Below are 16,662 nucleotides of genomic sequence, written 5' to 3'. Positions count from 1 at the left end.
GTGCATAATTTTATCGTTGTGTTGGGTTGTTTCTTCTATTTGGTCGGGCTTCTGTTTCTTTGACATTTTCCTCATTTACATTCTCAATTATATTAAGGACTAACTATACTCAGAGATTTTTAAAGACATGTACAGTTACATACATGTATATGCTGAATATGTCACTCCTTTGCGGAAGCAACGTAAAAAAAAGAGATGGACAGACAATTTTGATGGGATTCTTGTAAATAACAGTTAATATCAGTTAACAGAGAAAATAGTGTCAAAAACAGTGAACACTTTAAGTATTAAATAACAGATAACAGGAATCTCAATTTCAAATAAACAGTTAACAACATTGCAAATTTTAACAAAACAGATTACAGACAGTGGGTCGAAAACAGTTAACAGTTTTTAAAATTTATCAGTCAAATAAAAATTTTAAACAAATTAAAACCTTGAAAAGGACAAAAACAGTTATACATAAAAGGGTACCCCCTCTCCCCCACCTTAGATATTTGAACTTAATACTTTATTTTCTTTGAAAAGACGGTAAATAACTATTCTATAATTAGCAAGTTGCCATACAGTAAATTTGTCAACACGAGCAAGTTGCCGTACCCTAGACTTTATTTTTTATGGTCTATATTCTTTAAAATACATGTTTTTGACTACAAATTTCAGTAAATATCATGCCACACTATAATAATCTAAAAACGTGTCTGGAAAAATAATGAAAAACAGTTCAATATCTTGAGAATGGGGCTACAGAGGACGATCGACCTCGAAATTTTCCGGTACTAAGGGGTAAGTTTTGGAGTATTACGCAAAATCTTGTATTAATTTTGTACTTATCGGCCTAATAATTCATAGAATTATATATCAGAAAATCATTTCTTAAGCGGCACCCTCATCAAATGAGTGGAAATGCTTTAAATTGAACGAATTCTTAACTTGTTTACTCTTTTTTCTATTTCTCTCCGCTTCGTTAGTACCCAATTTCCGGTGGCGATGATACACAGTGATTCTTATGTTGTTAAAATTACACCGCTGTCCCATGTTAAACTGGTCCGCCATTCCATCTTAAGCTTCGCAGCGTTAGTTAAGCGATAAGTGAACACAACAGGGATCCAGTTTATGCCCCAGGTTAGGGAAGGATTGCCTCCTATAAACTTGTTTAACCTCGACACATTCTGTATGTTCATGTCCCGAGTCAAGTAGCCTAAAATTCATTTTGTTGTTATGTAACATATTTGTTTTTCGTTCATTATTTTGGACATAAATTAGTTCGTAAGTTTTCTCGTTTGAATTGTTTTACCTAAATTTTATGTCATTTCGGGGCTTTTTATAGCTGACTTTGTGAGGTATAGTATTTGCTCATTGATGAAGGCAGTTCATTGACCTATTGATGTAAAGGAGTAGGTCCAGTAAGACCCTTTTTTGGCCCATAAATATTACAGTTTTACAAAATTGTTAAAATGTAAACTTTCAGTTATTTATTGGTCAGTAAAATACTTCTGCTACATAAAAATGGGCTGTTTTTTTTACAATACAATGCACATATATCGGGTACTAGCACCATTAAGTCATAATAATTTACTGAGAACTTCACAATTCTAGCATTTTAGTTAAATTTTAGACGGTTTTCATGTAAAACGAAAGTGGCCGCATTCGTGTTCATCCTTAATATTGAAATGGAAGTTGTATTTTATGATAATACATAACATATATAAAGGTTGAGGATGAACACGGATGCAGCCACTTTCATTTTTGAGATAAAACAAAATATCTGAAAAATGAAATTTTTCAGCATATTTTGTAGATTTTTCGTATTTCAGCTTGAATCGGTGTGTTTTTTTATGAGCTAGTCAGTTAAAATCTCTCACTTAAACTAATTGATTTAAATAAAATAGACACTTAAGTGTTTAAAACGTGGTCAACCTGATCTTTCGTTCGATGAACCTGAAATTTGAGGCCAAAATCGGCCCTTACCGGACCAACTCAGGCCTTTCATTGTCACTTGGTCTCTTGTACGGAGAAGGCGATCAAACCACATTCCCTTATTTATATATATATAAGAACCAAAAATTTGCGAAAGCAAATTTATAGATCTAACATTGTTGGGTTGATGTTTAGACGAGTTGTATATATATATATATATATATATACAACTCGTCTAAACATCAACCCAACAATGTTAGATATATATATAGTAACACATATGTCATCGTCCTTGTTTTTTTTTATATACATTGCTTCAAAGTTTACCGATACGCTTAGAATTTGGCAGAAAACTTGTGACGTTTTGGAATAACGTAATTTGGTAAACATTGATATTGAGGTACAATTTGGATTGATTGATAGATGGTTGCTCAAAGTGCGGTGGCAAATATTTCATGCATTTACTGGACGATACAGTGCAATTTGAATTGTTGTGTCTGACACACACATTTAGTGCAGCAGTCAAGAAAGGTTAAACACTCTGGTAGTTGTGAAAATTAAAAAGAAAATCAACATCCTGATACAATACAAGATACAGGATACTCTGTATGATGTAAACGTGTGGGTTGTGTGCGTAGTTAGTCGGACAAACCTTGCAAACTGAATGCAAAATTTTACTCAAATACACCAAGTTCAACATTCTGTCGTCTGTGAAAAGTCATTAAAGAAAAATGAACCTGAGAATATACTATTATATGTATATGCACCCTCAATATAGGTTAAAAAATAAACCGGCGCAATATACAGTCGACTCTCGTTATCTCGAAGTCAGCCGGACCAGAGAAATATTTCGAGATACACATAGTTCGACTCAAACGAAAACCGGAAGTTTGACAGAACAAGGGACACAACTCTTGCTTAGCTTGGTAAAGCTAAAATAAATCCGGCTGAATATGGGAAGGGGATCGATATTCTGGCATCAGATCGATGTATTTGTATGTCATGGTCTTTCGTTATTATAATAAGATTATTTTTACTTAATATTCAATTGTTTCAGTTTCAATTTGTTCCATTGGCTTATATCCGAGAGAGTAATTTCCAATGGATAGTTTCGTTTTACGTCGTTTATAGTTGACAAAATTGTTTATTCTCGGATACAAGAAATTTTAGAAAATTTGTAAATTTAGATTTCTCTTCATTTTGTTTGATCTCATTCTTTCTTTTCAAAAGAAAACACAAGATTAAAGAAGCCGATTGAGTAGTTTTGAGGTGATCATCAACGGAAGTCATAATCCTTACTTTTTACACATCCAAGCTCATTAGCTTAAATCACAATTAATTGTTTTGTAAACATTTTAAATCCTTTTTCTTCAACATTAACAATGTATCACTAATTATTAATAAAAATTCTATAAAAGATAATCACAGGTAAACACTCGTTGAAACAGCATGTCATAAATCAATAGTGGTCAGTGACTGGAAATTTGATTACACGTGCATTGTCATATTTACTCTTCAATCCATTTAAATGCCGGAGGTCATGTTTTGACATATGTGTATTAGTTCGAGATAAATAATGAATTTTGAATGCCTTTGTAAACTTTGGGATCGTAAATTTAGTTCGACTCAACCGAAATTTAGACTCATTCAATTTCGACTCATCAGGAGTCGAATTACATACATTTATATGGAACAAAGTTCGGGACCACGTGAAAATTTCGACTCATCCGAAATTTCGAGTCAACCGAGTTCGAGACACCGAGAGTTAACTGTATTTCAAAAGGCCAAACTTTAGCAATCTGTCGAAAAGAGAAAAAAATGACAAGATGCGAATCTTAAGTACATTGTTTAAAAGTTAAAGCTTAAAAACTGTACATAATCCTACGAAATCATCCGAATAAACCTAATAGTATACTAGTATATTAAGTGCGGGACGAACTGTCGAAAGGACACCGGTAAAACAATATGATCCCAGTATTTAGCCAAGGGTACACAATTTATTTAACATACATAATGATGTTCTATTTTATGAATTATAATAAAAAATTTGGTGACAAAATATCTTTTTGTATAAGCAGTTCATAGTATTAGTGAGATGTTAATTGGGAGATCTTAGATATATATGTACGTCATTTAGTCTTTGATGGAAAGTTGTGTAATAAGCAATCATATCACATCTCCTTATGTCATAATGGTTTGATTTTAATCAAGACAAACAAATACGTTCTAGGAGATTGAACTTTGTTGCTGTTATAGCTTAAATCTGACTATTGTTGTGAACATGGGATTTCATAATTTGGCAGATTTCATACTTGCAATACTAAATTCAAATGTACTTATTATCTTTCATATTCAAGAGACCAACGAATCTTTACTAAAACTATACTGTAACAGATTAGCAGTAAAATATACTTCCATTCTCTATGTTGTTGTCCATCCTGCATTATCTATATGTCTTTGGTTTTGATTGTTGTTAATTTGCCAGTTGCTGTGTATATTCCACATTTCTATTTATGTAAATAAAGCAATAGCAACCCTTTTGATTTACATCACTTGTATACTTTTAAGAAAACTCCTTATAAGAGATTGTGAATACTCTCGGACTTTTTCTGACGCCTTTGTGACAAATTAAAGATGCTTCCTACAAAACGGAAACTTTGCTAATCGTTTGTGGGTCGTTTTGTCTCCCCACTTTGTGAAAAGGTGCGTTTTTAACCAGCTGTTCCAGGCCTGTTCATCATGTCTATCTCAAAACACCAAAAACACACACATCCCCGAAGACCAAAGTGCAAATTAATATGAATCTAAATTGAAAATGATTTAAAGATGTCGTTGTATTTTGTCTCCCACGCGACGCGTCGATGGGAACATAGAAATACAGGGTGTCCGTCCTTCCGTCCGATCTTCTTATATCAGTGCCGATACACTTCTGATGACATTGAGTAAAAACAAAAAGAGACTCAAAGACAAACACTAGTTTTAAAACAAGTATACGACATATATATGAGGATGACAGTAAACCGGTTGTATTTTACATTTATTTATGACTTGCTGTTTTTTTGACGGATTTCCAGTCCCGTTATTGGTTTATTGTTGTACTGCAGACGAGCAGGCGGGCTGTTCTAATCGTTTCCGTTCGATAATCTTCGAACCTTTCATCCAAAGGTTTTCAAATTTTAATATGTTGTTACTTATGACAAAATGGAGTTAGATTTCGATATCGGCGATAAACATTTACACCATTCTGCAACAACATTTTTTTAATTTGAAATAATTAAATGTTTTTAATCTTGATAAGAAAATGTATTAAAAATTTGAAGCCTTCGATTGGAACAAATACATGTACTGCAGGGGAATATTTCTTGAGATCATTATATCTTTAAATGGGATAAAGTCAAGATTGGAAAACAAAAAGGACAACGATTTTCTATTACTATTCTGAATTGAATAAATATTTTCATATACTAGTATACATGTATAATCAGATTAATATAGTAGAAGGAAGATTATGGAAAATTTTTTTCCATTCATGTTGGTCATTTTTATTCTTGTTGAAACACGAAAAACAGAGATTATATCCAATTTAAAGGTTAAATCATTTGCTTTGCATCAAATTTATGAAATCTTCTATACATCAGAAGCAGGGAAACGAGAATGCATGTTTTTATGTACAAAATATAATTGTTTTAAAATACTTTTACTGTATATAATTTCAACATATTTCTAGTTAATAAGCTTGTAAACGTGTAAATTCTACTTTTAAATTTGAAATGGTGTTTATCCTCAACAGAATTAAGATACAAATTGAATGCTACTGTTCTAATTTCTTCTTTAATTTTCTAGCATGTAAACTTTTTAATTATTTGCCTTTTTTCGAAGTATTTAACTCATTTCCATGAATACAAACTGCATGTTAAATTATAGAAATAACCCCGATGTCTTTATCTGCCATATGCTTGGCTTGCGTATAATTGGCATGATTTGTACATGTTTATATAAGTAATCTCTTTAGAACGTCTGGATTTTATTATACCCAATTAGCGTTATAAGATCAATTTTGGTAATTAACATATACGGTTTTCCTTTTAAGGAACCCTGTAGTGCTAAAAGATGGACCATTTCACAGTCGGGAAAATCCATTCATTTACACACAAGTGACATATCTACCACCTATTGAGGGATACTTGATACTATTTCTTTATTGTATTATTATGCATTTTCAATTGTTATCATAACCATTCTGATAAAATACATGTACATGTACGTGCATACTCTTGTATTTTCAAATCATACGATCATGCATTTATTTTTTACATTGAAAACACACGCCTTGGCTTAAGTTATATTAAATAAAATAATTATTCAATTATTCTCTTGATTTAAATGAAAAAAGATCACAAATAAGCAGAAACTAAACTAACTTTTTCCAAGTCCACACCAATATAAGCACTTTAGCTTGGGTTGAGAAAACGTACCGATTTGATCGATATGATTATTAGATTGTTCATTCTGGTTTAGAGTTCATTCTAATAATTATGATGTCATTGAATTACATCGTTTTTTTTTCGTATTTTGAAGTACATAAAGTAATGCTGCTTACAATTTAGTACAGTGTTATTATATTAGTGCATTTCCCCCTACAATTGAGATTTGTGTAGCATTTGCAGCTGCACGTTTACACAAACAAAAAATAGTATCAATTTACTGTTACAAACGTCGCATAAGTTAAAGTTTCCGTTCTGATACAAACAAGCATATCGAATTGAAAACCCTGCTGTAAGAAAAGATAAATACTTTTTTATTAAGTATTTGTGTTTTTTTATACCAGCAAGATCTTACAAAATCCCCATTAAAGTTAGAAATAGTTTCCTTGGTTCTGGAGAATAGCTTTGAAGATTTTCTTAACCATTCAAATAGAAAAAAATATCATCGGTCCGACATTGAAAAAGCACCCTGCCACTTGTAATAATATCATAACTTCAAAAAGTTCTGGATTGAATTCGGGAAGAACAATATCTGCTTAATCAATTCAAATATTTTCACGGTCTCTAAAACCATCAATACGTAAAATTTGCTCCAAAAAGTCTTATAATATAAAACCCTTTCTAATTTTTTGGGAGTTGATAAAATACATTTCTTTACATACATGAAACGTTTGCAAATATTACACAAACATTTGACAGCATTTACATTGGTTGTAAATGTTTTATAAACCGCGGTCTTTCAAAACTTTGCATACGTCTTTAAAGATGTGTTACAAATATCAATATTTATCAAAATAACTATAATACTGGAAAGTATTAGTAAATAAAATTCATTTCTTTACATTCATGAAAGATATCGACACACGTCTGCAAATATAACACAAACATTTGTCAGCATTTTCATTGGTCGTAAATGTTTTATAAACTGCGGTCTCTCAAAACTTTGCATACGTCTGTAAAGATGTGTTGCAAATATCAATATTTATCAAAATAACTATAATAATGGAAAGTATTAGTAAATAAAATTCATTTCTTTACATACATGCACGATATCGACAAACGTTTACAAATATTACACAAACATTTGTCAGCATTTTCATTGGTTGTAAATGTTTTATAAACCGCGGTCTCTCAAAACTTTGCATACGTCTGTAAAGATGTGTTGCAAATATCAATATTTATCAAAATAACTATAATAATGGAAAGTATTAGTAAATAAAATTCATTTCTTTACATACATGCACGATATCGACAAGCGTTTGCAAATATTACACAAACATTTGACAGCATTTACATTGGTTGTAAATGTTTTATAAACCGCGGTCTCTCAAAGCTTTGCATTCGTCTGTAAAGATGTGTTGCAAATATCAATATTTATCAAAATAACTATAATACTGGAAAGTATTAGTAAATAAAATATGTTTCTTTACATTCATGAACGATATCGACAAACGTTTGCAAATATTACACAAACATTTGACAGCATTTACATTGGTTGTAAATGTTTTATAAACCGCGGTCTCTCAAAGCTTTGCATACGTCTGTAAAGATGTGTTGCAAATATCAATATTTATCAAAATAACTATAATACTGGAAAGTATAAGTAAATAAAATACATTTCTTTACATACATGAACGATATCGACAAACGTTTGCAAATATAACACAAACGTTTGTTAGCATTTACATTGGTTGTAAATGTTTTATAAACCGCGGTCTCTCAAAACTGCCCACATCACTGTAAATCAGTTATGCATATTATAAACTTTGCATATATCTCTTATCTTGGAAAGTGCGTGTAAATCTATGGCCTATCTTTACATAGCTTTGGAGAATGACTAAAGCTATGGAAATAAAATAATTATCTTTAGCATATCTTTGACAACCTCCTAAATAATGTCAAAGGAATAATACATTTACATATACATTAGTAGGTCCGCAAATATTTCTTGCAGAAAAGTAGTTACATTTGTCAAACATTTACATGACTGTCCAAATTGTTGTAAATCTGCCTTTTCGTGTAGTGAAAGTGGAGACTATACAGTCAACTTCAGTTACAATTGTCTTAGGATATTAATTAATTATTATAGTCTCATATCTTTCAAATGTATGTTAATGTTACATTTATACAATATATATATCATTAGTTAGTAACCTGAACTTCTATCAATCTGTTTAACAGCTTCTCTTGTTGTCCTTCCTGTTAATGCATCCAGTATATCATGTATACTAAAGTGAAGATGGTCTGAAATTATCAATAAATTCTTTATTAGATTCCTCACTTAAGTTTAATCTTCTAACATGTTGTACCTGCAAGATACCCTATAGCTAGCTCTAACTTTTGAACGAAAATTGCCATGTATTCATCAATTAATCATAAGCTAAGTCTTCAAAACTAATTAAAGAGTTTGTTCTGGAGTTGAGCTGTGACACCACCTTCCAAGGTAAGGGGATAGCTGAGTGCTCATAAACATGTTTTACCCACCATATTTTATTTATACAAAAGTAGTGAGATTGTAATCCAGAACTTTGTAGTCTTGTTGTTCTTGGTCTGTCATTTATGTTTTTTATTGTTTTGTTCTTAATCTGGTCCTTAAAACTGTTTCACATTTTTTCATGGTGGGGCTTTAAATATCTGAATATCAGGTGCAAGTTTTGCTCATGTGGAAGGCCATATGATGACCTACAGTTGCTTGGTTTTTCGCCTGTGGTGAATGGTTGTCTCATTGGCAATCATAACACATTTCTTTATTTTATTCAAATGGTGGAGCAAACAAGTCATTATAAAGCTTGGTATCAACACAAAAGGAGCTTGGGTTAATGGCTGTTAAGAAAAATGAAACAACAAATGTGATATAAAGATGGATTCAAACATGAAAAGATAGCAATCGTCTATATAAAAATAAGGAGATGCAGCATGATTGCTGAAGATACAGCTACATGTATCCATCAAAGTTCAAATTTAGTATATGATGTTCTTTCTACCAATTGACATATCTGAACAATTTGCTCTATTAATTGATTGGTCTTTAATATTCTGAGGCCTACATGACTGATACAAGCATTATTTGAGATACAGTAAACAGTTTTCATATATCATTCTTCCCTTGGTTGACAAATATTCATTGATTTAGAGGGTACAAATAGAGTTCAAACAGAGATAAAATGTTTCTCTGAAAATTTATCAATATCTATTTACTGTGGATTGATTTATATTCGTTGGATACCAATTTTCGTGGATTTCGTGGGAGCAGGAGAACCACAGATATAAATGCTTAATGAATAACATATTTTTGAAAGGAATGTATGCAGTCTTTACCAAAACCACGAAATTAAATATCCAAGGAATATGCATGTTTTCCTCAATCCACGAAAAATTGGTACCCACAAAAATAAATGAATCCAAAGTATCTCTTATCTTTCATGTCTTTGTCTTAATATTGGTGCTTTTTTCAACATGTTCAATAGATTTATAATTTACTATAGTGTCTTAAAAGTAGCATGTATACTAACCTGGTCTTCTTTGTCTCAGCAGCGTCAGGGCATCTCTTATTTGATCCTGTGTATATCCCATATCAAGAGATTGTTGTACAGCTGTTATCGATAAATCATCTGTCCAAGTATAAAAGACAGATTCAATACAACATAGCCTGGGGTTAAATTATATAATATAAGACTTTCTAATTCGATGCATTTCTGTCTATCATTGGTTTTAGTGAACATCATTTGTTTGTTTAGGGGCATCACGTCTGTTGTGTGATTGGTTTGAAAAATATGATGCTATAATGCACAAATAATTCTGCAAATTGGATTATCATAATTGAAAATCAGCAGCACTGTTATAAGGAAATTGCGATTAAGTACTTATGAAACAAACATTATTTCTAGTTTATCCTGCAAAATGACAATCACTATTTTAAAAAACTTGATGAACATTAAAAGATCAGGGATACAGGCCATCCCCTCTATCTGGTGAATTATTTCTTAAAGCACTCATGATTGATAAATTTTTTTCGGTGAAGGACATCACTCAAAAGTGGTATATTGTCACTTATTTACTGACACATTGTACAGGTCAAATATTTTGAAGGTAGAGTTATCTCCCTTTGTCATTCATATTTTAAAAAAAACTTTATATTAGTATATAATGAACATCATATTTTCTTCAATTTCTCTTGACAGAGTGATTGATTGTCTGTCTTAAAAAGATGTATTTAATATCCACAAAAGTATTTTCATTCACAATGAAAATCTTCATTGTCTGTTACTTTTCAAATTACTGACTTTTTACTAGACTTCAGTTAACTCTGTGCACAGAAAATTCTTCTTTTTTTTTTCATGAGATTTTTTATCAGATTAAAAAATATGTTACCATAACAGAACTAGATGCTCTCAAGAGCCTGTGTCGCTCACCTGTTAATGTGTTTACTGATGTCGGCCATCTTCGTTGGTAGGCGGGGTCATTAGACACTTTTTAGAAAAAGATACCCTAGTATTATGATTGTGGCAAAGTTTGGTTAAATTTGGCCAAGTAGTTTTAGAAATGATTTTTATACTAGTTACAACAATGACGAAAAGTTGTTCAATATTGACTATAAAGGGCAATAACTCCTTAAGGGGTCCTCTAACAATTTTAATCATGCTGACTTATTTGTAGATCTTAATTTGCTGAACAGTATTGCTGTTTACAGTTTATCTCTATCTATAATAGTATTCAAGATAATAACCAAAAACTGCAAAATTTCCTTAAAATCACCAATTTTAGGGCAGCAACCCGACAACAGGTTGTCCGATTCAATTGAAAATTTGTGAGGGGATATATCTTATTCTGATGGACATTAAAATCTTAAAAGATTTGCCCTAAATGTCTTAGTTTCAAAGATAGAAAGCAAAAACTGCATTTTACCACTATGTTCTAATTTTAGCCATGTCGGCCATTTTGTTTGGTAGGCTGGGTCATCGGACACATTTTATAAACTATAAACCACAATGATAATTGTGGCCAAGTTTGGTTAAATTTGGCAAAGTAGTTTCAGAGAAGAAGATTTTTAGAAAAGTAACAAAAAATGACGAAATGTTGTTAAAAATTGACTATAAAGGGCAATAACTTCTTAAGGGGTCGACTGACTATTTTGGTCATGTTGACTTATTTGTAGGTCTTACTTTGCTAAACATTATTGCAGTTTACAGTTTATCTCTATCTATAATAGTATTCAAGATAATAACCAACTAGAGGCTTTACAGAGCCTGTGTCGCTCACCTTGGTATATGTGAATTAAACAAAGGAAGCAGACAGTTCATGACAAAATTGTGTTAAGTTGATTGTGATGTGTTTGTACATCTTACTTTACTGAAAATTCTTGCTGCTTACAATTATCTCTATCTATAATGAACTTGTCTGTGTAGTTTCAGTGGAAAATGTTAGTAAAAATTTACAAATTTTATGAAAATTGTTAAAAATTGATTATAAAGGACAATAACTTTTTATGGGGGCAATTGAACATTTTGGTCATTCTAACTTATTTTTGAGTCTTAAATTGCTGTACATTATTGCTGTTTACAGTTTATCTCTATCTATAATAATATTCATGATAATAACCCAAAACATTTCCTTAAAATTACCAATTTAGGGGCAGCACTCTAACAACTAGTTGTCCCATTCATCTTAAAATTTCAGGGCAGATAGATCTTGACCAGATAAACAATTTTACCACTTGTCAGATTTGCTCTAAATGCTTTGGTTTTTGAGTAATAACCAAAAACTGCATTTAACCTCCATGTTCTATTTTAAGCCGTGGCAGCCATCTTGGTTGATTGGCCGGGTCAAAAAACACAACTTTTCAAACATCAATGATGATTGTGGCCAAGTTTGGATTAATTTGGCCCGGTAGTTTCAGAGGAGATGATTTTTGTAAAAGATCATGGATATTTACGAAAAATTGTTAAAAATTGACTATAAAGGGCAATAACTCCTAAAGGGGTCAACTGACCATTTTGGTCATGTTGACTTATTTGTAAATCTTACTTTGCTGAACATTATTGCGGTTTACAGTTTATCTCCATCTATAATAATATTCAAGATAATAACCAAAAACAGTAAAATTTCCTTAAAATTACAAATTTAGGGGCAGCAACCCAACAATGGGTTGTCTGATTCATCTGAAAATTTCAGGGCAGATAGATCTTCACCTGATAAACAATTTTACCCCATGTCAGATTTGCTCTAAATGCTTTGGTTTTTGAGTTATAAGCCAAAAACTGCATTTTACCCCTATATTCTATTTTTAGCCATGGCGGCCATCTTGGTAGGTTTTACGGGTCACGCCACACATTTTTTAAACTACATACCCCAAGGATGATTGTGGCCAAGTTTGGTAGAATTTGGCCAAGTAGTTTCAGAGGAAAATATTTTTGTAAAAGTTTACGGACGACGGACGACGGACGCCAAGTGATGAGAAAAGCTCACTTGACCTTTCAGGTCAGATGAGCTAAAAAGTAAAAGCACGATATGAGAATAAAAAAACTGACATTCATCTGACGTACAGTTACTATGCAACGACAGTCACACACAATTTTGAAAACCAAAGTGAAGATTTGTTCAATCAATTCGAATATTGCATAAATGTTTTGTTGCATTTAATTAATGCATTGTCATTCTCTAAACAGACAGAGAGGCATTAAAGTGAACAGAAAGACGGACAAGGATGTATCATAACACATCTCGATTATGCAGGACAAATAAAAAAAACGAAAAAAACAAGCATCTGAGAAAACTGAATGTCAATGCATAGACCACTATTGGTTAAAAATATCATTTAACTGGGAAATAATGCTAACTGAATTGGTAATGTGTGATGTTTTCCAAATTAAATAAATGCTCCACAGGACTACATAGGTCTAACTCTGAAATTGGGGCAAGTATATACACATCATTTTATTTTGGTAGAGCTCTTAATTCAAATTGTGATTACACATTTGACAAAGCATACAGTCTACAGTCGTGGTGAACATTTCGACGTGCAAACAGTGAGCATTGGAATTGGGTGGACATATTTTGTCTATGCCCACCAATGGGTCCATTTGTTTGCTTTGGAGATTCCGTATATCGTCAAATCATTGGAATTCCAATGGGGACTTACGGTGCACCACTTGTTGCGGACCTGTTTTTGTACTGTTATGAGTTACAATTTATGACTAAAATGAGCAAGTAACCCATCTGATGCAAAAATTTAACAATACTTTTAGATATTTGGATGATATATTGGCCCTCAATCATGTCAATAATGCCGACTTCAGTATGTATACTAAAGAAATTTATCATGTTGAACTTACTTTGAATAAAGCTAAAAATAACAATAATGGGAAGCTAAATATTGATTCACTTATAGGGTCTTTGCATCGGAATTAAACACATTTATTATAAAACCAGTTGTTGGCATGAAACGGGTTATGTTCTTCTCATATATTTTATGATGGTATAATATTAAACCTAAACGGGAGGGAATGTGCTTGATATTCAAATGATGAAGACATAATCTTTCAATAAGTTTAATTGAAGTCTGGAGCTGGCATGTCAGTAACTGCTAGTAGTCTTTTGTTATTTTTGTATTATTGTCATTTTGTTTATTTTTTGGTGTTACATCTTCTAACATCGGACTCGGACTTCTCTTAAACTGAGTTTTACTGTGCGTACTATTGTGCGTTTGTTTTTTCTACATTGGCTCGATTTATAGGGGAGGGTTGAGATCTCCAAAAACATGTGTCATATTTCCTATAAAGTCACTGTGGTCATATTCTTATGATAAAGGAGATGTATGATATACGGCAATGTCTTGTGACATATTTCCTTTAAAGTCACTGTGGTCTTATTCTTATGATACAAGAGATGTGTGATATACAGCAAGACCTTTTGGCATATTTCCAATAAAGTCACACTGGTCTTATTCTTATGATACAGGAGATGTGTGATATAAAGCAATGCCTTGTGACATATTTCCTATCAAGCCACAGTGGGCTTATAGCCATAATTAGAAGTTTGATGCCAGCGATCTCTCTGTCATCAAAACAATAAATGAGTATGTTAATGTTTTAATCTGTCAGAGTGTTGATCAAATGTTGATATGTTGAAATGTCAACTTGTTCATGTTTGAGTATGTTAATGTGTTGATCTGTTTATGAGTTGATACGTCAATGTGTTGCTGTTTGAGTCTGTCAATGTGTTGCTGTTTGAGTCTGTCAATATGCTAATTTGTAAGTGTGTCAATATGGTAATGTGTTGATATATGTATCTGTTAATGTGTTGAAATGTCAGTTTGTCGATATGTCTGTGTTAATGAATGCATCTGTTTGAGTCTGTTAATGTGTTGACATGTCAGTGTGTCAATATGTTAATGTGTTAATGTAGGAGTCGGTTAATATGTATATTTATTATACTTCACGTTAAAATGCCATATTTTGATTGGCTAATACCAGGGTGTTAATTTACTTTATCACATGACTGAGTGGGGGACAATTGTTTTGAATCCCACCCTCTCGTCCAGACCAATCAAAAATCAATTATTTAAAAGACAATGAATTGAATTTACATCAAGTTATTAAAGACAATGCTTAAGTTCTATTTTTTGGCTTAGATTCTATTATTTAACTGTAAAAAAAAACAAAAAACATCTTGCTGAAGTTCTGTTGATTTTTCTAATATCCGTTACGTTGTTATGAACGTGACGTCATGGAAAATACTTTTGAATAAAATGCGTCTGTAAAAGACAATAATGATAGGACATTCAGTATAGTAATGAAATAACACATAGCTGTGATGGTGATAGATTGGTACCCATCGAAAAAGTATTGTCAACCTTGGCTTTGCAGCGGTTGACAATGTTTTCTTGGGGTACCAATCTGCTCTATCACCCTCTCAGCTATGTTTTATGTATATACTGTCAGTGTTTCGATATGCCAATGTGTTAAATCTGTTTGAGTGTCTGCTTGTCTATGTGTTGATCTGTCAGTGTGATGATGTGGAAGTTTGTTAATGTGTTCATCTGTCAGTGTGATGATGTAGAAGTCTGTTAATGTGTTGATCTGTGAGTGTGATGATGTAGAAGTATGTTTATATGTTGATCTGTCAGTGTGATGATGTAGAAGTCTGTTAATGTGTTGATCTGTCAGTGTGATGATGTATAAGTCTGTTAATGTGTTGATCTGTCAGTGTTATAATGTACAAGTCTGTTAATGTGTTGATCTGTCAATGTTATGATGTACAAGTCTGTTAATGTGTTGATCTGTCAGTGTAATGATGTATACATCTGTTAATGTGTTGATATGTCAGCATGATGATGTAGAAGTCTGTTAATGTGTTGATCTGTCAGTGTGATGATGTAGAAGTCTGTTAATATGTTGATCTGTCAGTGTGATGATGTAGAAGTCTGTTAATGTGTTGATCTGTCAGTGTGATGATGTAGAAGTCTGTTGATGTGTTGATCTGTCAGTGTGATGATGTAAAAGTTTGTTGTTGATCTCTCAGTGTGTTGATGTAAAAGTCTGTTAATGTGTTGATCTGTCAGTGTGATGATGTATAAATCTGTTAATGTGTTGATCTGTCAGTGTGATGATGTAGAAGTCTGTTAATGTGTTGATCTGTCAGTGTGATGATGTATAAATCTGTTAATGTGTTGATCTGTCAGTGTGATGTTGTAGAAGTCTGTTAATGTGTTGATCTGTCAGTGTGATGATGTAGAAGTCTGTTAATTTGTTGATCTGTCAGTGTGATGATGTAGAAGTCTGTTAATCTGTTGATCTGTCAGTGTGATGATGTAGAAGTCTGTTAATGTGTTGATCTGTCAGTGTGATGATATAGGTCTGTTTATGTGTTGATCTGTCAGTGTGATGATGTAGAAGTCTGTTAATGTGTTGATCTGTCAGTGTGATGATGTGTAAGTCTGTTAATGTGTTGATCTGTCAGTGTGATGATGTACAAGTCTGTTAATGTGTTGATCTGTCAGTGTGATGATGTGTAAGTCTGTTAATGTGTTGATCTGTCAGTGTGATGATGTAGAAGTCTGTTAATGTGTTGATCTGTCAGTGTGATGATGTAGAAGTCTGTTAATGTGTTGATCTGTCAGTGTGATGATATAGAAGTCTGTTAATGTGTTGATCTGTCAGTGTTATGATGTAGAAGTCTGTTAATGTGTTGATCTGTCAGTGTGATGATGTAGAAGTCTTTTAATGTGTTAATATGTCAGTGTGATGATGTGTAAGTCTGT

At 32.3% G+C, this 16,662-nt stretch overlaps 1 protein-coding gene across 1 annotated transcript in view; it reads right to left on the bottom strand.

The window, feature by feature from the left end:
* Positions 1–16,662, bottom strand: part of LOC134684936 (uncharacterized) — a 115,354-nt gene that overhangs the window by 51,444 nt on the left and 47,248 nt on the right. The window contains exons 13-14 of the mRNA XM_063544255.1: positions 9,917–10,015; positions 8,559–8,648 (exon numbers count right to left, since the gene is read on the bottom strand). Of these exons, the coding sequence (XP_063400325.1) occupies positions 8,559–8,648; positions 9,917–10,015 (189 nt within the window). The remainder of the gene's footprint in view (positions 1–8,558; positions 8,649–9,916; positions 10,016–16,662) is intronic.

This window comes from Mytilus trossulus, chromosome 9 (genome assembly GCF_036588685.1).
Source record: "Mytilus trossulus isolate FHL-02 chromosome 9, PNRI_Mtr1.1.1.hap1, whole genome shotgun sequence".
Lineage (NCBI taxonomy): Eukaryota > Metazoa > Mollusca > Bivalvia > Mytilida > Mytilidae > Mytilus > Mytilus trossulus.
The sequence above is the reverse complement of the archived record's forward strand: the minus strand, read 5'-3'. Positions and strand labels throughout refer to the sequence as shown.